This window comes from Pyrus communis, chromosome 1 (genome assembly GCF_041283825.1).
Source record: "Pyrus communis isolate YQ-2024b chromosome 1, ASM4128382v1, whole genome shotgun sequence".
In the NCBI taxonomy this organism is placed as follows: domain Eukaryota; kingdom Viridiplantae; phylum Streptophyta; class Magnoliopsida; order Rosales; family Rosaceae; genus Pyrus; species Pyrus communis.
This window is the reverse complement of record NC_142565.1, coordinates 5,200,664-5,224,948: the sequence shown is the minus strand read 5'-3', so window position 1 is coordinate 5,224,948 and position 24,285 is coordinate 5,200,664. Positions and strand designations below refer to the sequence as shown.

At 37.3% G+C, this 24,285-nt stretch overlaps 2 protein-coding genes and 1 pseudogene across 3 annotated transcripts; 2 read left to right on the top strand and 1 right to left on the bottom strand.

Annotated features, from left to right (window-relative positions):
* The first annotated feature begins 30 nt into the window (after positions 1 to 30).
* Positions 31 to 3,433, top strand: LOC137720792 (phosphoinositide phospholipase C 6). The gene is made up of 9 exons (XM_068459902.2): positions 31 to 638; positions 1,172 to 1,368; positions 1,494 to 1,629; positions 1,714 to 1,893; positions 1,977 to 2,203; positions 2,293 to 2,410; positions 2,560 to 2,712; positions 2,802 to 2,888; positions 2,988 to 3,433. The coding sequence occupies exons 1-9, from the start codon at positions 294 to 296 to the stop codon at positions 3,279 to 3,281; spliced, it is 1,737 nt and encodes a 578-aa protein (XP_068316003.2). The 5' UTR covers positions 31 to 293; the 3' UTR covers positions 3,282 to 3,433.
* Positions 3,434 to 8,539: 5,106 nt separating this feature from the next.
* On the top strand, positions 8,540 to 12,386 carry LOC137720178 (phosphoinositide phospholipase C 2). Its single transcript, XM_068459195.2, has 9 exons — positions 8,540 to 9,005; positions 9,105 to 9,301; positions 9,665 to 9,800; positions 9,879 to 10,124; positions 10,225 to 10,451; positions 10,744 to 10,861; positions 11,345 to 11,497; positions 11,586 to 11,672; positions 11,861 to 12,386. Exons 1-9 carry the CDS (start codon positions 8,685 to 8,687, stop codon positions 12,152 to 12,154), a joined length of 1,779 nt encoding a protein of 592 aa, XP_068315296.2. The 5' UTR covers positions 8,540 to 8,684; the 3' UTR covers positions 12,155 to 12,386.
* Positions 12,387 to 17,783: 5,397 nt separating this feature from the next.
* LOC137720873 (putative serine/threonine-protein kinase-like protein CCR3 pseudogene) lies at positions 17,784 to 20,634 on the bottom strand (annotated as a pseudogene). Its single transcript, XR_015962464.1, has one exon. The product of XR_015962464.1 is annotated as a putative serine/threonine-protein kinase-like protein CCR3 pseudogene (transcript).
* Between the last annotated feature and the right edge of the window lie 3,651 nt (positions 20,635 to 24,285).

Here is a 24,285-nt window from a genome sequence, read left to right as displayed (position 1 = left end):
AACTTGTTTTTGACTTGGCACGTCAATGCCAATTGCTCTCACGCCAACTTTTCAAAAAACCAAAAAAATATATATAAAAAAGGTAAGACAAGTTTTTGGTATTGGAACGAACAGTTGATTAGTCGGTTAACCTCCAACGATCCAGCTGATTTCTAGGGGCCCCTCTCCTCCTTCATCACTTCCTCCCTCTCCCTCTTCTCCCTCTTTTTTCTCGATTCACTTTCCCGGTGACCAAACAGGAAACTCAGGAAACCGAAACGAAGATCGGTCGGACTCGGAGGCGGGAACTTTCGATGGGGGACAGCAATGCACCGCACCACAATTACAAGATGTTCAAGTGCTTCAACCGGAAGTTCAAGGCCAGCGAGGCCGGCCCGCCGCCCGACGTCAAGGCGGTATTCGCCGAGTACGCGCAGGGTGGGGACCGGATGTCCGTCGACCAGTTCCGGAGCTTTCTGGTCGAGCACCAGGGCGAGTCGGCCCTCACTATCTCCGACGCCCATACTATCCTCCACCAGTTCACGACCCGCCACCCGGGCGAGGCCGCACAGCACAAGAAGCACGCGGGGGGACTCTCTCTCGAGGATTTCTTTCATTTCTTGTTCCTTGAAGAGTTCAACGCCCCAATCAGAAGTCAGGTCAAACTTTATCGCCGCCACCCCATGAATCTTTATTTTTTTTTTGTTAAATGTTATTGACACTTCAAAAATGTGTTTATACTGTGAACATTGTTATCGGAGTTATCAAGTTGATGCATGCTCTAAGTTTACAATTTGGTAAACATAAGCCCGGCGAGAAAACATATTTTTTTGCTTATAAAGTTTGTTTTATTAAAATTTTAAATAATAAATGATATAGTGACGATTTGAAGTGTTTTCGAAGTATTACTTGAATCTAGATACTTTGAAAGCGAGTACAGATGATGAGGGCTTCTGGCTTAGTAATAAAGATGATATAGGGAGGTTTTGAACAAGTGAAATAGAGATGAGAAATTTCGGTAGTGTTGTCTAATTAGGGCGACTCTCATATTAGATGAGACCAAATTACCGGAAGGTTTGATGTTTTTGTGAGAGTTGCTCTACAGATGACGTAGTCGGGCCGCTTTGCTGAAGATTTTTCTCGAAATAAAGCGTCGTTGTTGGCTAATATGTAAGTGATTTTGCAATTACAGGTACACCATGATATGAATGCTCCAGTATCACATTACTTCATATATACAGGGCATAATTCCTACCTTACTGGGAATCAACTGAGCAGTGATTGCAGCGATGTCCCAATCATCAAGGCATTGCAAAAGGGTGTTAAAGTAATTGAACTTGATCTGTGGCCAAACTCTGCAAAAGATGATGTTCAAGTTTATCATGGAAGGTACTAACTTGCAGTTAGCTCAGTTCATTACAATTTCCGTCTCATCTTAAATTGTATTTCGCTTATAGACTTACAGTTAACGATGACAGATTGAAACGAAATTAAATACAGAATGTATTTTGCAGGACCTTGACCGCTCCTGTGACGCTAATCAAATGCTTGAAGTCGATAAAAGAACATGCTTTTGATAAATCACCATACCCCGTTGTTATAACTTTTGAAGATCACCTTACTCCCAAGCTTCAGGCTAAAGTTGCAGAGGTTAGCTTTCATGTTTGAATTATGCATCTGTTGCTTTCACATTCTTGTTTTCCGACCTCGAGTTTATGATCTTGCATAATACAGTTGGTTATCAAAACATTTGGAGACACGCTGTATTATCCGGAGGCAGAAGACCAAATGGTAGAATTCCCATCACCCGAATCCTTAAAAAAGCGAATTATTATCTCAACAAAACCGCCAAAAGAAAGCAGCGGATCAAAGAGTTCAAAGGGCAAGGGTAGTGGAAGGTCTTCATCTGAAGAGGTCAGCTGACAATTGCAATTAATTTATCTCCCGGTTTGGTCTGGGGTCTGCTTAGTTTACATTACTTATTTTACTGGGTTCAGAGTGGCAGTGATCAAGATGGCGACGCTATCAACAGTGCCAATGCAGCTGAAGCCAAATCATACCAACAATCAGCGCCTGAGTACAAGCGTCTCATAACAATCCGCGCTGGAAAACCATCTGGTGAATTAAAGGATGCTCTAGCAGTTGGTGATAAGGTTAGACGTCTTAGTTTGAGTGAAGGAAAACTTGAAAAGGTGGCTGAAGATCATGGAACTGATGTCGTAAGGTAATACCTACAAGAAGTTAACTCATTTTTTAGTTATCTGTGTTCTTCTCAGTACTAATGGTTCTGTTACTTGTTGTTATGCTCTCTAGGTTCACACAGAAGAATGTTCTAAGGGTGTACCCGAAGGGAACACGATTCAACTCCTCAAATTACGAACCACATGTTGGCTGGATGCATGGAGCTCAAATGGTTGCATTTAATATGCAGGTCAGTTTCCAGTTTTTATTTTTCTCAGATGTGAACTTCGAGTTCAAAGTCTCAAGATCCAAAGAAAAGGGAATTTGTTTTTGAAACAAACACAATTCGATCTGTGCTAATATATAGAAACCTGCTAAAATGTCGAAAATATTTAACAGGGAAAGGACAAGTACAATTGGCTGATGCATGGGATGTTTAAAGCCAACGGAGGGTGTGGTTACTTAAAAAAGCCGGACTTTTTGATGTGCAAGGGTCCGAAAGGTGAGGTATTCGATCCTAAAAACGCCTTGAAAGTGAAAAAGACATTGAAGGTGAGCATATTTTGTTTCAACTTAAAAAGTGAAGTTCGTTGTTTGCAGTTCCGAAATGGTCTCATGATAACATGAATGTTAATTGACAGGTGAAAATATACATGGGAAATGGATGGCACTTGGATTTTAGCCGAACGCACTTTGATTCCTTCTCCCCACCCGACTTCTACACAAAGGTTAGATCAATTATGCTGTCTATTAAGCTAATTACGCATTGATTTGTTTAGTACGAATGTTCAACTCGAAAACTGAGAGTGTTTTATGGATTATGGCAGGTCTATATTGTTGGAGTGCCAGCAGATTGTGGTAAATTCAAAACGAAGATAATTGAGGATGATTGGATACCTGTATGGGACGAAGAGTTTGCATTCCCTATGACTGTTCCGGAGCTTGCCATACTCCGGTTAGAAGTCCGGGAGTATGACAGGTCGGAGAAAGATGATTTTGGCGGGCAGACGTGTCTGCCCGTCTCCGAGCTGAAGTCCGGAATCAGGGCAGTCCCCCTGTATGATAAAAAGGGGGAGAAATACAAATCTGTAAGGCTTCTAATAAGGTTTCATTTTGAGTGAAAAGTTAGAACAATTTCGATAGCATCACATCAGGACAAAAGCACTTCCCCTTACAGCATGATTAAGCTGTATGCAGGTGGTATGTGTAATTAGTGAGAATGTTAATTATGTTTTTAGCTTTTGATTTCGATTGAAGCCGTGACTTTGACTCATGAGTTTTGCTAGTGGGATCTTACTAACTTTTAATCATCACTTGCTTGCTGCTAATCATCAGATGAGATTGTTTATATGACATGCTCAACATGCGACCCTTTTAATTAATCAATAATGAAAAGATAATTATCATTAGACTACGTTATATAATTAACAAGTCCCATTTTTTGGTCACCTATCGTTGAATTTGATATCAAGGCTGAGAATTAAAGCACTAAAACATATTCATCATTTTCCACCTTGGTATCCAATCCAAGGACAAGTGACTAAGAGAACATTTATGTATAGTCATTTTTGAGATCTTTTAATAAAATACTTGTTTTATTTTTTTATTTTTTATTTATTTTGTCAAACGATAAATTTTGTTAGATGTTAGAGTAGCCACTGATAGGGTTCGAACTACGTCGTCATGCAAAAGTTCAACACCTTTTTACTACTGTGATAAAAGATCCCTTGCATAAATTTGGTAATTGGAGTTTCATAGTTTGCTTAAATTTCAATTTAGACAATCTGTTAAATCAACCAACATAATTACATAATTTAGCATTTTTGTCATGTGATAAACATGCAGAGAAGAAAAATCGGTCTTTTTTTTTAAAATTTATTATTATTATTATTATTATTATTATTTTTAACAAAGAAGGGGAGGAGGTGAGTTTAGTCTCACAATAGGCTAGTCATAATAAGGTAGTTCAAATTCGCTTATGGCAAGAATCGAACTTAAGACATCTCACTTACAAGTAAAGAATAATATTACTAGACCATAATACTATTCAACTTTCTTAAACTTGAACCTCAAGATCACCAAATTACACTAAAACACTAAAATTTTACGACTGTATTGTGAAAATACCGTAGTACTGTTTAGCTTTCTTAAACTTGAACCTCAAGATCACCAAATTACACTAAAACACTGAAATTTACGACTGTATTGCGAAAATTCTCCAAACAATGCTTCAAAGTCTAAAATATCATTATATGTGGCAAAAGATAAGCTATCTTTGTGCAGGTGTATGTGTAATTAGTGAAAATGTTAATTATGTTTTAGCTTTTGATTTGTATTGAAGCCGTGACTTTGACTCATGAGTTTTGCTATTGTGATCATAATATAAAAGATAATAATAATATTATTATAAATGTTTTAATCATCACTTGCTTGCTAATCATCTGATGAGATTGTTTAATGCTCAATCAAGTTTTCAAGTCAACTCAGTTGGGTAATTTTTGACTTGTCATTGCTTGATCCGTGAAATGTGAAATGTGAAATGTGGCTGTACAACGAGCTTCCACGAAAGCAAAAGTTATAAATTATACGACATGCTCAACATGTGACCCTTTAAATTAAGCAGAAAAATATAAGATAAGATCATACTACATTATATGGTTATAGTTAGTCTTATTTTATTTTTACCTACCGTTGAATTTGATATTAAGGTCGAAGATTAAAGCACTAAAACATATTGATCAGTATCCACCCTTGGTATTCATGCCAAGGATAAGTGAACAAGAGAAAATTTATATTTTTAGAACAATTCGTAAAATCAATTAACGTAGTTACATAATTTGATCTTTTTTTCGTGTGATAAACCTACAGAGAGGAGAAATCCGCCTTTTGAAACTTAGTAGGTCCAACTTTCTAAGATTTGCACCTTAGATTACCAAATTACACTCAAACGCTTAAAATCATGATTTTATTGCGAAAATTCTCCAAACAACGCTTCAGAGTCTAAAAAATCGTTATTAGCCGCAAATGTTAAATGTTTCCCCTCCGCATGCTTATCATTTGACAAAAACACTAATTCCTATTAGTGCAGATTATCCTAGATAGAAATCTTAATCAAACTACATAAATTTATTTGCCATAATTAAAACTATTGAAAAAATGATTTTTCCCCTTTTTGTCGAAATTAAAAATAGAATTTCATTAAAAAAAAGCGGGGGGGGGGGGGGGGGGGGGACACAAAACTAATGTAAGAGAAATTAAAAATCGAACTTTCTATAAACTATTTTTATCTTGTAATTTTACATTAATTTTATGTTGATATTATAAAATATTGTGCTAAAAATATGAGATGATGAGCATCATCTTCAAAGGAGATGTTAAAAGATAAATGTCAAATGTTAATTTGATGACTGATGTGTCAATGTCAGATTTTCTATACTTTCAACCGATATGTTTTTTTGTTATAAATGATATTTGTAGGATCCATTTTAAAAAGAAATCAATTAAAATAAATTTTAAAAATTTATAATTGGTGCATTAATGAGACTCGCACAATAAAATAATTAAAAATGATTTGACATCACATTTTCTCATATGTCAAATTTAACATATGAAAACTCATATGTTAATTCACATAAGATTGTTATACCGGTTAGAGCTTGCTCTTAATTTCAAATTTGATTACATGACATTCCATTTATATTTTGATTTAGAGATGGTTGACAAAAGAAAAAAAAAAAAAAAAAAGCCGACAAAAAAATGACAGTAAACAGTAATTATAATTGGAGGGCCATGGAAGTTTATGGATTACTCCACAATATTTCAAAAGTTGATGACTTGGTTGGATCCATCCACGTCGACATTGATGGTGATGTCGTTTCTTTCGGAGGCAGATTGTCTGCCTTCTTGTTCGGATACCTTTTTTATTTTCTCTTATTTTATACGATCATGATTAAATTACGTCAATATTTTATATTAATTTTTTTATAAAAATAATAAAATAAAAAATAATAAAAATATAAAATATTAACGTTATTTAAGCGTGATCGTATAAATAAAAAAAAAATAAAAAAAAAGCATCCAAATATCAGACAATCTGCCTCCGTTTCTTTCTGCACGGTCCACGGGACATGGGACCCATGTACATTTTTCTGTCTCATTTAATTATTTTTATGGCATCACGAATCCACTACTACTCCCCTCCCATCATGTAAAATGGCTGTAATTAGCATAACCCAGACTGTTTTTTTTTTTTTTTTTTTTTTTTTAAGAGAATCCAGATTGTTTTTCATTAAAACGGAATTATTACTATTTAATCATGTATTAACAGCTCCAAATATTACTCATGAGATTACGGTAATGATTTGTTATTATCCTAATCCAGCTATAATGTTCCCATTGGAGAGAATAGTAGACAAGACCTCGAGTGCAGGAATGGATAATTTTAACCACATTTGGGATTGTGAGCACAACAAAATGCTTTACAAAGAAGTACACCAGTTTTTTATTTTTTACACGCTTTTATTAATTTTTTTTATTAATTTTTTTCAATTTATTCGATTTAATGGTAAAAAATTGAGAAGTCTGTATGAAGAAAAAAAATAGGTGTGAATATCACTACCTTACGACTAACACTTGTTAGTGCTAGTTGAAGAAACACCGAACATAAATATGAAGCGCCTAAGTGCTTTTGGCTTTCGAAATTTAAGATTAAGGTTAAATATTTTTGTAATAAGAATACTAGTCATTTTAAAAGCAGTCGAAAACACAGGAGAATGATTATCTCCCCTCTTGTTTTTTCCTCCATTTTCTTTCACTTCTATTTGAACAGTCACGGTTAAGCTATGTTAAAATCTTATATCAATTTTTTTATAGAAAAAGAAAGACAAAATAGAGAATGTGAAAGAAGGGGATTGAAAGAAAGGGATTGAAAGAAAGGGGAAAAGAATTCTAGTCCAAAACACGGTCGATTTCTGTATTGTTTATAACTTGCAAGTAAGACAATAAGATTGGATGACCGATCTCTGTAATATTTATAACTTGCAAGTAAGACAATAAGATTATTTTTCTCTATTTTCAAAGTGCAAATTACACTTTTCAAGTACAAAATCCACATGAAATATGAAGACAAGAAACTGATAAAAAAAACATTTATAATTAAGGGAAAGGATAATGTTGGATCTTTCGGATATTATTCTTTCAACCGTAAAGACAAAATAGGGAAAGACAAATACATCCCAGTAAAATAACACACAATGTTTATCCATTTATTATTTTTGGTCCCCAAAGCCACCGTGTCTCACCTATGATTAATACATATCAACATTGTTAGTCATCCACATAATGGGAAAGGGATCCTCTCCGGATCACTTCTATCAAATTCTTCCCATTAACTAATCTGGATTATTGAAATTTGATCCAACGATTACAAATAAGGACCCGTTTTAAAAGTTATAATAACTTTGGCCATTAGATCAAATTTTAAGAGCCCATATTGTTTGATGGAAAATATTTGGTGAAAGGGATCTGGAGTAAATTTTGTCAAGTTGATTAAACGACTGTGTTTGTAAATACACAGTAAATATTGTTTTTTTAATATAATCTTTAAAATATATTGTCATATCGTTTGTAAAAAGTCAGATCATCTTCAAAGGAAATTTGACACTCAACATGACATTTTAACATCTTTTAAAGTTTCAATCTTCATGTGAAATATAAAATTAAAGTATTATTTTATTTTATTACATTATTTTCTTTTCTTTATTTCTGTTATATATATATATTATTTGAAGTTGTTGTCAAATTTAACTGTAATTAGCCTTGCTGTCATTCAATTTCATGTCACATAAAAATTAACATTTCGGTTCAACAGCACTAAAACAACTTTTCTTACTATAACTGTTGATACAGGTATTTTGACTTTTACTCTGAAGATGCTCAACAATCAAATTATGAGGAATAAGATTATCTTCGGATCTTCTTTGTGAAGATCCGGAGGATTAATCACTCGTGTTGGTTCATCGTATATCGTGCAATTATAAATCATTTAAAATTTTTAATTTAAAATTGAATATAAATAGTATCTAACAAAAATTATCCTCACGATATACGATAAACAAATAAGATTAATTAATCTCTGGATCTTCACCAGAGATATCCTTGTCCATATTCTGACCTCATCTATTCAGCAGTTAAACGATTTTAAGTTCATATTTAAAAATAAATTAGAAAGTAGACAATTATCGTCACCACAATACATAACAATGACGATAAAATGTCAGATTGTACAGCACATTGCGCCACCTTATTAAATTACCCACCAATAAGCCACGTGTAACGTAAAAAGTAAATAGTATTGGTGTGGTGGGTCCCACCCCACCACCCCATCATATTCCGTTCCTTTCCTTCTGGAGTTACTTCACTCTCCCACCCATCTCTCAAATTCCCCAAGCAACCGGACACCGACGCGGGCGAATCTCCTCCAAATCCTCCGGCTCCAAATTCCGATCCGAACAAGGCGATTCTCCATGTCGAAGCAGACCTACAGAGTGTGCTTCTGCTTCCAGCGGCGCTTCAAGCTCGCCGTCAAGGAAGCACCGCCGGAGATCAAGGCCTTGTTCAATCAGTACTCGGAGAACGGCATCATGACCGCCGATCACTTCCACCGATTCCTGACGGAAGTCCAGAAGGAGGAGAAAGCCACCAAGGAGGAAGCTCAGGCCCTCATCGAACAGAGCCTCTCCGAGCTCAAACACCTCAACATCTTCCACCGCAAGGTCCTCGATCTCGAAGCATTCTTCAAGTACCTCTTTGGCGACATCAACCCCCCAAACTCTCCATCTCTCGGGGTACATATTATTTTAATTTTAATTTTAATCAAGTTTGGTAATTTTTATGAATTTTTTGTTTTTATATGAATTTTGAATTTTTGTTTGATTTTTTGGTAGGTGCACCATGATATGAATGCGCCATTGTCGCATTATTTCATATACACAGGGCACAATTCGTATCTGACTGGGAACCAGCTGAGCAGTGACTGCAGTGACGTTCCTATTATTCAAGCGCTTCACAGAGGAGTGAGGGTGATTGAGCTGGATATTTGGCCGAATTCGAATAAAGACGATGTCGATGTGCTTCATGGAGGGTATATTTTCTGTTAAATTTGCCATCTTTATGCTTTAATTTTGTTACCCATTTGGAAAAATATGCTAAAACTAGTAGTGGAATAGTGGATTGTATGTTTGCTTTTCAATTTGCAATCTTTGTTATGTAATTTTGTTATCCATTTCGATAAATATGTTAAAGCCAGTAAGGGAATAGTGACATTGTATAGGAGACGAAAATTGATTTTGTTTTATTAGGACGATGACAAGACCAGTGAAACTTATCTTTGTGCTGTAAATTTGTCACCTAATTGGACAAATATGCTACTAGTAATGGAATACTAAAACTGTATAGTTTGATTTTGTACCGAATTGAGATGAAATTTGGGTTTGTTATACCATAGGACATTGACTACACCGGTGGAACTTATCAAGTGTTTGAAGTCTATTAAGGAACATGCCTTTGTTGCCTCTGAATACCCTGTTGTAATCACTTTGGAAGACCACCTGACCCCGGATCTTCAAACTAAAGTCGCTAAGGTTGGTATTTGCAATTTCCTTGTTAGGATTTTAAACTTGAATGGTCTGGTATTTATTGTTTTGTCAACCATTTTCAAGATGGTCACTGAAACATTTGGAGAGGTACTGTTTTCTCCTGGCCCGGAATGTCTGAAAGAATTTCCATCCCCAGCGTCACTAAAGAAAAGGATTATTATCTCGACCAAACCGCCTCAGGAATATCGTGAGGCAAAGGATGCTCTGCAAAGTGAAAGTGATCCAAAGAGTGGAAAAACTCCAGCTGATGAGGAAGCGTGGGGTAAAGAAGTCCCGGACGCCAAAGTTGCAATTGCGGTAGATGACAAGGTATGGAGACTTTTTTAGTATAACTTGCTGCATTGCTGATTTGGTGAGACCAAAATCTTTTAGTTTATTTTGTTTATGTTTAACATTTTTGTGTTTTTAGCACAATGAATTGGATGAAGAAGATAGCAATGAGGAGGAAGATGTTGATAATGGTGGTTCCAAGTCCGTTGCACCTGAATATAAGCGTTTAATTGCCATTCATGCTGGGAAACCCAAAGGTGGATTAGTGGAGTGTCTCAAAGTAGATCCCAATAAAGTGCGGCGTCTTAGCTTAAGTGAGCAACAGCTCGAGAAGGCAGTAGTAACCTATGGAAAGGAAATTGTCAGGTATTTTATCCATCTTTAATATGATGCTCACATGCCATTAACTCGTACTAAAATAAGAATGTAGCACTAGTGAGACAATCATATCCAGTCATTGTAGTTCAAGTTTCATTTCAGTACTCATTAACCTCAAGTCAACGCATCTAATGTTCAGTGCTAAATTACATTACAATATTTGATAGGCTTTACATTATTGTCCTGGATAGATCTTCGAGGGCAGACTCAAATTCAGATCCATTATTAATCCTGTGCATTAGAAGACAAAATTTCTGCTCTGATGATTGTTTTTGTGTAGGTTTACTCAGAGGAATATTTTGAGGGTGTACCCAAAGGGCATACGTGTTGACTCATCAAATTATAACCCAATGATTGGGTGGTCGCATGGGGCTCAAATGGTTGCATTCAATATGCAGGTAAAATGTATTTGCATATAAAATTCTATTTTCCACCAGCTGTGGGTTAAGCCAGTTGGCCCAGGCACACTGCCTGCCCCCTTGCACCTGATTTTGAATCCCCCTCCCTTTAAATTAGAGTCATTTACAATATCGTCTTGTCAAAAAGTTCTAATTTTCCATATCAGTAGTGCTTAATGGTATCCATTGTGCTAAATAAATATTATTCTTGTTTGGAGTAAACTATAATCAATGTGTCCTAGTTAGGCTTATGTTATCTGTGTATAATAATTAATTGAACAATTTTGTATGAAGATTGGATTATATATATTTGTGATGTAGCCACTAATGGGAAATGGTTGGTGTGTTCTGTTGGTCCTAATATTTGTTTTAGGGTCAATGGAATATCACTCTTGATTCTATGGCTTTTGAAATGGAGATAAAGAAATAAATAACTCTTGGCTTACAGCTTGCAAATACTTAGAATGGGTTTGCTTGTGACAGGGATATGGAAGATCATTGTGGTTGATGCAGGGAATGTTTAGAGCCAATGGTGGGTGCGGATATGTGAAAAAACCGGATTTTCTTTTGAAGAGTGGTCCACATAATGAGGTCTTTGATCCTAAATATGATTTACCAGTGAAACAAACTTTGAAGGTGAGCGCCTTATGCTAGGCTTTTGACTTTCGTTCCTTGTTTTGTCATATGCTGAGTCATAGCTAATGGTAATTATTCTGTTTTCTAGGTAAAAGTATATATGGGAGAAGGATGGTACTATGATTTCAAGCATACACACTTCGATGCATATTCTCCTCCAGATTTTTATGCAAGGGTAAGTTGGAACAGCCTACATCGGCGTTATCATTTCTCATATTTGGGAATGTTTGTGTACACTGTTACTGTCCTGTGGTTTGCTGTTTGCTTGGTTTTGTCTGCATCCTTTTACTAGCATGTTTTAGAAACTCGTGATCATGTATACCAAAGAATTGAAAATGTGATTTGAACTTTATAACAATTCAGGTAGGAATTGCTGGAGTTGCTGCTGATAGTGTGATGAAGAAGACGAAGACCCTAGAGGACGACTGGATTCCAGCGTGGAACGAAGAATTTGAATTCCCATTAACTGTTCCAGAACTAGCTGTGCTCCGCATTGAAGTTCACGAGTATGACATGTCAGAAAAGGATGATTTTGGAGGCCAAACATGCCTACCGGTGTCTGAGCTCAGAAGAGGGATTCGAGCAGTTCCCTTACACAGCCAGAAGGGAGAGAAGTACAAATCCGTAAAGCTTCTCATGCACTTCGATTTTGTTTGAATAAAAACCCAGGTTTGCACGTTGTGTGGGCAGAGAAGAAGAAAACGCCACAATAATGTAAAGCCTTTTGTTGTGTTGCATTTGTGTGTACATGTTTTTGTGTGATTATATGTATTTGGTTACACATTATCTACTGGTTCTCTTTGATATATGTAATACGACGTCGTGTGCCTGGAACTTTATGTAAATTTGTAAGATTGAAGTGATTGAGAACAGCAACAGTTTACTAAAAGTTATCTAGTAGTGTTTTATTTTATTTTATTTGGGCCTTATTGGTCGGACCAAATAATAAATGGGCTTTAGTTATTGTGAGGCCCATCAAACATCCAAATAATAGAAAATTTCCAAGAGCCGACGTGCCGGGTCGCTCAAAATCTCAGTCGACTCCGAAATCTTAAGAGTTGTTGTTCATTGCCTTAGTACTCTGTTTAAAATATCGGTATTAGTGAAAATATCAATATGAAAATTAGTGGACATATCGATGTCGATTTCAATATTGGTTGTTTTCGATGGAAATTATAAAAATTTAAACTTTAGAGAATGTCAAACATTGGTTTAGATGAAATATAAGAATTTTTTCAATATTTAACCGATATGTCGACAATATCGATGAAACTGTTGATTGTAGCCGAAATTTGAGAATTTCTCCGTAATGAAATTCAGACTTCACATCTTTCCATATCTTTCTTTGATTTTTCATATAGTTTCACGAAAATATTGACAGTATCGCACTGATTGTACTTATGCGTGCCCAGAGATTTGTCATCCTGGTGGTCAGCGCTCGCTCATCACCCCAGAAGTGCTCTAAAAACTGTGGAGGTAAGATCTTGAAATTCAAACAGTTAAATGATAAGCAAAGACCAAAGCGGAAGAACGGGCGCGACAGGGTGCAACAACTGACGCAAATTTCGACGTTGCAAGTACGTAGTTCCTTTCCTGGAAAGAAAGACTCAGCACTTTGAACTGCCTCCTGGTGGTTTTAGTTGCTGTATCATACTATGAACACAATTGTCTCCTCCGGCTTGATGATTGGATGAAACGAAGTTGAAGGGAAACGAGAAAGAAGATACCCCCGAATATAACCAATGTAAACCTCGACGACCAAGGTAGTACATTATACAGCAATACCTATTTGAGGTTCTTTTTTCCTCACGATCAAGAAAATGGTGTCACCAAGTGCTTTCTGCAGAATGTAGCCGGAATGTCTGGCCTCGTTTGTGCCCTATACTCGTAGGACTAGCAAATCAAAGACCAGTTGGTCCTTACAACTGCAACACCCTCGAAATGTTAGTATGTGCATGACTTCTTCAAGCCGATAAAGTTTACCAATTTCGACCGCGAGACACATTCAAACAAGTTTTTGGGGTGATGTCTCATTGAAATTTATTTGAACTACATGCTTGACTTGGTCCTCTGTTTTACAAAATAAAAATTAAAAAGAAAAAAAATGATCTTTCCAACGTCATGTGAAATGTATGTTGAACATTCTTTTTGTTTGAGAAAACTAGAAATTGGTTTCTGAATGTTGACTGAATTGGAGTTTTGATCCTTAAACTAAGAATTTGTGAGTACTGGTCCTTGAATTTATTATGTGGAGCAGTGATCTTTTTCGGTAAAACTGTTGAAACTTATGATCTTTATTTACAACTTAAAACCCTTTGTTTTGGACAAGAGTTTAACATTGTTATCCAAAATGATCATTACTCCACATTTCAGCATGTTTATAAAATAATACTCACAAATATTTAGTTTAAGGAGTGAAGTTTCGATGTTGCAAGTACGTATTTCCTTTCCTGGAAAGAAAAACTTGAGCACTTTGAACATCCTCTTGGTGGTTTTAGTCGCCTTATCATACTACGGATACATTTATCTTCTCCGACTTAATGATTGATTGAACGAAGTTGAAGAGAAATGAGAAAGAAGATACCCTCGACTGTAACCGATGAAAACCTTGACCAAGGTAATACATTATACACCCGATACCGATTTGAGGTTCTTTTTTTTTTCACGATCAAGAAAATGGTGTCACCAAGAGCTTTCTGCAGAATGTAGCCGGAATTTCGGCCTTGTTTGTACCCTAATATAGTAAAAGGCAATCCTAATTCAATAAGGCTCCCCACTTTACAAAGAGGTTGTTTCCATGACTCAAACCCGTGACTTTTTTGTCACAAAAAAGCAACATTTTCGTTGCGTCAAAGCTCGGCCCCTTGCACCCTATACTAGTATGACTAGCAAATCGAAGACCAGTTAGTCCTTACAGTTGGTTGCAACTTCCTTGAAATGTTATTCTGCGCATGACTTCTTTAGCACAGACTTCTTCAAGCCGACAAAATTTAACAATTTCGAAGGCGAGACAACGTTCAAACAAAATTTTTGCGTGATGGCTCGTTGAAATTTATTTGAACATTTTGTACATGCTTGACTTGGGCCTTTGTTTCTTACCAAATAAAAATTACAAAGAAGAAATTACCCTTCCTACGTCATGTGGAATGTATAATGAACCTCTTTTTTATTCGAGAAATTGAGGAATTGGTTTTTCGATGTTGACTAAATTGGAGCTTTGGTCTTTAAATTAAGAATTTACGAGTATAGATCTTTGAACTTATTATGATATTTTGCGATGATCTTTTTGGGTTTGAAACTTCTTATCCTTGTTTTTATCAAAAATGATCATCACCCCACATTATAGCATGTTTAAGAAATAATGCTCATCAATTAGGTCATAGTTTAGGAATCGATGGTCCATTTTTGGCTTTTTGTTTAAGCATAAATTGAATAGACAAAAGGAGGAGGAGAAAGAAACTAGGCCGTGTGAAAGGGTTTGTGAATTGTGACACCAAATTACAAGGCAAAAGAGCATGCAAGAAATTAAGGTCAACAAAGTCCTCCTACTACCATTTTCACATAACAAAAGCTTATTAAATATTTCCCTTTTGTATGAATTAAATCATGATGAAAAGAGGAGTGAATTTTATGGAATTTTCCTTGCCCCCTCAGTGGGCCTAATGACTTTACTTAATTACGTTTAAGTGTGTGTCACCATCACCAACAACGATTGACTAATTTTAGTCCAACTGGTCCTACCCTGGAACAACCAGGGCCCTATAAAGTTCTAAAGAGTTAGTAGATATTGACTTTTTTAACCCTTTCAACTCCATATTCAGGTGGCTAATTCATTATTCCAAGTGTTTGATCAATCTTTCAAATTTGTAACGCAATTGAGTTACTCATGTTTATTTTCCCACACTTTTTCATTTTTTTAGCCAAAACAAATGAGAGGAAAATTGAAAGAATATAAACAAAAGGATGGGGCAAAAAAATATATCGATGCAAAAATCATTTTCCCAAATAATGTGTTTGGGCTAGAAATTTCAAATCCAGATTCATAATAAATCAGGTAGAAATTCCCTTCAAAACATTAGAAGATGATTAAAGATGCACTTACTGACTTACATAAGCATTACGAAGCTAATAAGTAACAAATTTTTAGGGTTGATTTTGGGTTGCTTAAACTTCTTAAAAGTAGCTTCTCAAAAAAGTTGGGAGTTTAATTGTGTTTGGTAAATAAAGAAAAGGTGTTTTTTTTTATTTTTTATTTTTTATTTTTTACTTTTGAAATCATGGATCCAAAACCAAAACAACAAAAAGCAGAAGCAGCTTTACACATACTTCTCAAAAAAGTTTTCCACATATGTTTATTCTCACATCAAAACATAAACAATATAAAAAAAGACACATAAACCCAAACTACTCATTTCAAGTAGTTTGCATGTAGTTATTTCAAATCATCTGTCTAATGTTTTGTGCTGCATTTCTAATTAATTTAGCCTGAATTCCGAGCTACCAAAAATCTGGTTATTATTTCAACAGTTTCCTTCCCTTTCTCCTCCACAATACATACATTAAGAAATATGAGCCATCTTTGATACACACTAATACAAGAAGGAAAATTGCTATCTCGTATTGTAACGGGACCATCGACGAAGACGTTACATGATCATGCATGTTTGCGTAATATTTAAAGCATTGAAGCCACAATTATAATTGTCGACGGTCTTCCACAAGCGTCTCAATAAATATATAATCCACGCAGTAGAGGTGGTCACCGGCCACCCCCAGTCCACAATCCATACATTGCGTTCATACTACTATACAAAAATAACAGCAGCATGCATATATTAATCTATAAATGTTATGCTTTCATATTAAAGTCTCTCATTACTCAATGAGGCACCGCTTTAATTTATGGACACGTACTAACCAGGGTTTTTTTGTTGTTGTTTTTTTTAGCAAATCGATATTTTTACAATAATTATGTGAAGGAGAGTTTAGCTAAACAACATGATGGACAACTTAATTTGGTATCAAATTCGTCATTCACAAAATTCGAACCTAAGACATCTCACTTATAAGTGAAGAGAAATATTACTAAACCATAGTACTGAGCGACTAGGCAGACCTTTTATATGAGAGAAACTTATGTCTGACCGGGGTGTTTTAGCCGTTAGATTTTTGTTCAAAAAAGAAGAAGAAGATATAATGGTTAAACAACCTGAGCATATATACTATATCTCATACTCCAAAACGCCTTAGAACTTTTGTTCGTAGTCATAAGTATACGCCCTTTCTGTGTAGGGAATGAAAAAAAAATAATGATATGGTTTAGTACACCAAGTATTATATAATTGGTTGAATTTTTTTCAAATTTCCAACCACATATGTTATAACTTGATGCACCAGGCCGTTTTTCCGTCACTTAGAAAATCTCTTGGAGAAGGAGGATGATTCTCTTCACTTCTAATCTCTCTCCCCTTCTTTCTCCTCCTATTTCACATCAACATCTTATATTAATTTATTTATAGAGACAATAAGACAAAAAGTAATGTGCGAGATGAGGAAATGGATGAAGATGAGAATGTGAGAGGAGATAATCCTGTTTCCTCGGAGAATGGATCTTGATCCTACACGTGTCGATTGATTAAGAGAACACATGGGCTTAACCAATTTGGCAGCCTTGTTAGAATTTCCGAGTCAAAGTGTTGGACGTGTAAACTAATCTGAGATTCAAAGTTCTAGACTGGTACTTTTCCTTCCCCTTTCGTGATGGACCATACCTCATGACTCATGACATTGGAAAATTCTCTTTTTTTGTGTGCCACAAAACATACTGCTACTGGCTACCGCTCTCAAGTACAAACCGCAGGCTTTGTAATCTTCGGCTGACTTCGCAAAAAGCAGAAGAAGAAGAAAGAAAACACATTTATTAAGAGAAATCCCTAAGGTTTTTGGAAAGCCAAACTTTTGTGTCACAATCTTTGACTCCCTCATCTGCCAAGACAGTATTGTCATGCACCTTTCTGTGAATGAGGACACCCACCCAAATGAATCGTGCCTTGTTTAAATCACACCACAAATACTCAATTGCTTGGCCAGTTGACTGGTCCGATCATTTAATATTAATAAGCATATCAATCATTGATATGTTATTCATATTACACTGTCGAAACTTATATAGCAAGTAACTGACGACGTGATATTATCTAATTGGCTCATTTTATGGTATGACCCTAGTTGAATGCTTTGGCATACACATTTAAAAGTAAAAAAACAAAAAAAAATTAGGCATCACTTGAAAATTGCAACCAAGGGCTATATTTTTGTAGCTGTTAGTGCTTACAAAATGTTACACTACAGCAAGGTTAGATAGAACCCCCTAAATCTCTAGTCTTTTTACAACCCCCAATGCTAAAAATCTTAATTAAATCCATTCAATTTATCCCCTAAAAATTTGACAAAATTTGAAGAAATAATTCAATTCTTTCTTTAATGGGAAGGAAGCACATTTTACTCACTCTTACTCTGCAGACACAATGGAGTTTCCACCACTAGAGATGTTGCCGGGGCTTTCATCGCAGAGAGCAAACGCCCTCTCCAAATTCGCCACAATGTCCGCCATCGTCGGCCTATCTTTCCCTTCCAAATTCACGCAATGCATTGCGGTATACGCCATCAGCTCAATCGCCTCCGATTCATTCACCTCCGGAGGCCCAACCCTCCTGTCCAAAACCCTCACCAACTCCCCGCTCATAATCGCCGGCACTGCGAAATCAACCACGCTTATAGGCGTCCCCTCGTTCTCCGCATCCTTAAATATGGCCCTCTTCCCCGTCAGAAGCTCCAATAGCACCACACCAAATCCATAGACATCGCTCTTTGCTGTCAACAAGTTGAGTCCATAGTACTCCGGATCAATGTAGCCAACCGTCCCTGCCGCCTTCGTTGGCCTAAAATCCGCCTCTGAGTCCGGCCCCATCAACGACAACCCGAAATCAGACACCCTCCCGGTCCAATTCGCGTCGAGCAATATATTCGATGATTTTATATCTCGATGAATGATAGGCGGCACGGCGTAATTGTGCAGATACTCAATGCCTCTTGAAGCATCCAATGCAACCTTGATCCTCACTCTCCACGAATTCAACAAACTGCTACTCCTCTCCACATTGTTCTTGTCATGCAAGTGATTGAAAAGCGCACCGTTTTTCATGTACTCATATACCAAAAGCCTCTCATCCCTCTCTTCGCAATATCCGACAAGCCTCACGAGGTGCTTGTGATGAACTCTCGACAAGAAGGCAACTTCCGAATCGAATGCCCTCTCCTTCTCCTGAAACTTCTTCATCTTCGAGGCGGTTTCGCCTCGCTTGATCGCAACTTCCCGGCCGTCTTGCAGTTTGCCCCTATATACAACTCCGAAGCTTCCGGAGCCAATCTTGTTCTCCGTTGAGAAGTCATTCGTGGCGGCCGCGAGCTCGGACAGTGAAAACTCCTCCGCCCTGTCAGGGTGCTTCGAGGATGTTCCGCTCCTCTGCCGCCGCATGATCCTCGAGCCCTGGCGGGGGATGGTGGACGATCTCGACGGAGGACTATTGTTTGACGTTGTCCCATTGCCATTGTTTGAGCTTGCAGCTCTAGTAATTGTCGGCTGAACTGAATTATGAATCTTCTTGTTCCCAAAACAACCGCCAATCCACAAACAATAAATAACTGTACAAATACCTGCAAATCCTCCGACAGAACCCACAATGGCAAACACCAATAAACCAGTAGTCAACGTCGCAGACCGCCGCGTTGACGTCGGTGGCGGTGTTGATGGCGGCGGTGGTAATGCTGGTGGGGGCACTGAAATCGGAGGAAAACAGGGTTTGCAAATGTTACCAGTACCAAAACAGAGTCTTTGAGACTGAGGGTAAATTCCACATTCACTGCAGGAGGAATTAACACAAGAACCGGGGAGAATTTCGGGCAATTCGAGCTCCACCCCTGATTCTGAACCGGAGAGAATGGGCCAGCCCGGACCCCAACAAACAATCGAAAAATTCCTGGTGGTTAATCCACATATGAAATCCGACCCAGAAGCTAAAATTTGAAAAGACACTCCATTTGTTTTGTTGATTGAAAACTGGCCCATTCCTCCCCAGCAGACGACTGTTTGATTGTGAGTTCTGATTGCACAGCTGTGATTTGCTCCGAGTGACAGAGCGGAGTACTCAAAAGGCGAGCCAGAAGGGGCGTTCAACTGACCGCCGCCATTGCTTCCCCTGCAGACCAGAAGCCCGGTGGTGTTGATCCCGCACACATGCGAGCCTCCAGCTGCGATGGTCGCCATTGACATGTTTCCGAACCCGTGTTCTATTTCTACCGCCATTGCAGTTGCTGTGCCCCAGCATCGAACCTGGAGGCTGGGTTTCAGAATTCCGCAAGAGAAGTTCGATCCAGATGAAATCGAGGAGAATTTGTCCGACCCAGATGGCAAGTTGGGCACGTCGTTGGGCCGCCAGCATTCTACGGTGTCTGTGTCGACAGTTCTGGCGCAGATATGGTCGTCGCCGACTGCGAGATTTTCTAACGGAACGGTTCTGTTGAAGTAAAGGCGTTTGGATTTGAAGGTGGAGTTTTGGGAGGTGATGTTGTCCCAGCAGAGGAGGCTGTATCCGCCGGAGCGGATGCCGCAGAGGGAGGTTCGGCCGCCGGAGATGGCTAAGAATGAGATGTTGGGCTCGACCGCGACGGTTTGGCCGCGGCGGTAGCAGACGATGCGCAGCCGCGGTTGGTCCGAAACGACACCACAGACGGTGCCGGTAGCGGATATTACGGCGAGGGTTGAGCCGGAGCCGAGGGCATGAACTGGTGGTGGGATAACGGCGAAGAGGATGGCGGCGGTGATGATGAAGGTGGTGGTGGGGAGGGAGGAGAAGGGTAGTTTCGTCATAGAAAAGAGTGAGGACTGACGGCATGGGTGGTGGGTTGCCGTGCTCTGGTGTGTTTCATTGGAGGCGCTCTTTTGGAGTTTGCATGTGCATAGACACGGAGGAAGAGAGAGAAAGAGAGGAAAGAGAGAGACGAAGAGGGAGATATTCCAAGTAGATTTTGGGGAGTTCAGAAACTGTTAAAAGACTCTTGATGTTGTTTCGCAGCATTGATATATCCTATGACGGAAACATTATCCTAATATATAATTCCTCTCTTTTTTTTTTCTTTTTTTTTTTTTTATCCTTTTTTTGGTTGTTACTTTTGAGGAGAGAAAAAATAGATGATAAGTAAATTCTTGTGGTTTTTTCAAATATAAGTTACTATACAAGTATGACGGTCCAATGGTCAAAATTTTGTAATTCTGTTAAGATAAGGGCAGTAAATTTGTATTTCAGTTATGCTTAGTAGACATTTCTGCGGGCGCAAATTACATTACAGCTTCTTGTTGGAACGAAAAGAAATTGCACCTTTTTGATACGTGGTGTTGTCAGGCAAAACTGTAAAAATGAAATAACTTACATTTTTTTAGATTTGGTGTTGTCAAACATTGAGAAGCAATATTCCGATAATTAGGTTCTTTTGTTATAATGAGAATAATCGAACATTTGACCTAACTTAATTTTACAGTACTTTTCCCACTTCTCTCACTGATTGAGTTAATCCTAACTGATAAAACATAAAATTAATCTTTGTAGGTGAATCGGTGATATAAGTTATAACCCTAATTTAAAAAAAAAAAAAGATTTAACCAAGAAAAATAAACAAATCATGTGAATTTTTAATTTTTTTGTGAAGTTTTCTTTATGAAGCTGGGCGTCAAACGAGTGGACAAAGTGAATTTGAATTGCGCGCCTGGGAGGTGAAACACGTGCAATGTGCATGTTCCATGCAAAAAAAGGTATTTCTGAAAAAGTGAAGAAAAAAAAAATGTAAGAGTGGTAGTAGGTGGTGATTCTTTTTTTACCAAAATCTAATAATCTATGGCTGGTATCAGGTAATTTTAAATTTTAAATATAATTTTAAGGATTATCCCAAATTCCTATCTTCAAAGCTAGCAAAAATTTATTATCTGAAAACAAAACAAAACTAACAAGAATTTGAAAATTCAAAATTCAAATTAGAAACATAATTAATGATTCAGTAACTGTAAAAAAGAATTAGTAATTGGGTTAGAGGAAGGAGGAATACAACAAAAATAAGTTAGCCAACCAAAAAAAAAAGAGGAAAAAAAAAATTATTCCTTTAGAAAACATAAAATAGTAGATACGTTATGTCATACAAAAATAAAATTCTAGATACGTTATTGTTGTAAAAAAAAGGTAAATTATTTTCCTAATTATTAAACATTAGATAAATTATTTTTGTAGCTACGTTAGTTTTGTAAAAATTGAAAAATAGGTATATTATATGCAAGTGGCCTTTACCGCAGTGGTAGAAAAGTGTTAGCCTTGCATGACAGTGTGTGTTCAAATTCTGTGGCTAATTTAACAAAATCTATTTTTTGACAAAAAAAAAAAGAATTATTTTCCTCAAATTAAACAATAAGTAAATTAGTTTCGTAGGTACATTAGTTTTGTTAAAATTAAACAACAAGTACATTTTTTTTTTTTTTCAGTACTACGATATATTTTATGTAAGATCCCACATCACCCAAGGGAGTGATCCTTATATGTATATTCTCATCCCTACCTAGCACGAGGCCTTTTGGGAGCTCACTGGCTTCGGGTTCCATGGATATTCCGAAGTTAAGCGAGTAGCGCGCGAGAGCATTCTCAAGATGGGTGACCCATCGGGAAGTTCTCGTGTGAGTTCCCAGAAACAAAACCGTGAGGGTGTGCTGGGGGCCCAAAGCGGACAATATCGTGCTACGATGGAGTCGGCCCCGGGCCGGGATGTGACATTTTACACCAAAGGAGGGGGAGTTCAGCTAAGCCACACACTGGGCAACTTAATTTGGTATCGAATTCGTTATTCACGAGATTTGAACTTAAAACCTCTCACTTATAAGTGAAGAGGAATATCACCAGACCATAGTACTAAGAGATACCAATAAGTACATTATTAGTTTCACAAACTTTATATGGTAGGTAAATTATTTAAAAAAAAATTATAGGTACATTATTTTTGTAATAAACGATTTAGTAGATAGACTATTTCATTAAAAAGTATACTGAAACTGAAAAATATTGTTTTTCTTTTCTTTTAAAAAAGAGATATGTTGGTGACTTATGTACTGCATTCTCCCTTTACGGGGGCCGAAAAGACTCACAGATACATTGCAGCATCTCCCTGACCACCATCGTGTGATTCACCAATCCTAGAAACTGAACCCAGGACATACCGTGTAAAATACAGACATGAAATTCGTCTCCAAATTTTATGCAGTGAGGGCAACATAATGCACATGATCAATTACAACCAAATTAATTACAAATGTGAAAATCATAAAATTCTCATATAACATACAATGAATTTAGAATATTAGTGCATTTTTTTTTCTTTTTTCTTTTATAAAATCATTAATCCCCTTAAAATCCGAATAAAATAGGAGTATTTATGCATTTGAAAAGATAGAATATGTAAAGTTAACATAATTATCAATTTATATGGAGTTTAGTTGTGACATCCCACATCGCCCAGGGGAGTAATCCTTAAATGTATATTCCCATCCCTACCTAGCACGAGGCCTTTTGGGAGCTCACTGGCTTCGGGTTCCGTAGGGACTCCGAAGTTAAGCGAGTAGGAGGCTAGAGCAATCTCATGATGGGTGACCCACTGGGAAGTTGCTCGTGAGTTCCCAAAAACAAAACCGTGAGGGAATGGTTAGCGCAAAGCGGACAATATCGTGCTAAGGTGGTGGAGCGGGCCCGGGAAGTGGTCCCACCCGGGCCGGGATGTGACAATTTGGTATCAGAGCCTAACCCTGGCCGTGGTGTACCGACGAGGACGTCGGGCCCCTAAGGGGGGTGGATTGTGACATCCCACATCGCCTAGGGAAGTGATCCTTAAATGTATATTCCCATCCCTACCTAGCACGAGGTCTTTTGGGAGCTCACTGGCTTCGGGTTCTGTAGGAACTCCGAAGTTAAGCGAGTAGGAGGCTAGAGCAATCCCATGATGGGTGACCCACTGGGAAGTTGCTCGTGAGTTCCTAAGAACAAAACCGTGAGGGAATGGTAAGCCCAAAGCGGACAATATCGTGCTAAGGTGGTGGAGCGGGCCCGGGAAGTGGTCCCACCCGGACCGGGATGTGACATTAGTCACTCGGTTTTATTCAAGTAAAAAAAAAAAAGTCAAATTTTATATCAAAAAAAAATTAAGTTTAAAGGATTAAAATCATACTTTTAGAAAAATAAATTACCTGCAAAACAAAAGGAAATAAAAGTAAACTACCTGTAAAACAAAAAGAATTAAAAACGAAAGAGAAATTGGAACTTTTTGTAGGCTACAACGTTTGATAGAGACCCCATATAAAGGTGGGCAGGTGGTTTCTTCACTTTACAAATTTAACCACTCTTTTCTTCCATCACCAAGAAAGTATTCCTGCCTTTTTTTCTTATTTAGGGTTTCCCATATGAAGGTTTCTACCCAAATTCGACAAGTTTAATGTGAACAGGAAACTGAATTGAAAACCCGTGATTCGTGTTTTGGCTGCATATATATATATATATATATATATATATATATATATATTAAAAGTTTGAACATAAAATGTTAAGTAAGAAACGACCTAAGTATTACGAAATTAGAAAATTTTATTAAACATTATCTTTACACGTGAACATATAATATAATTTCATGGCATAAATAAGATATAA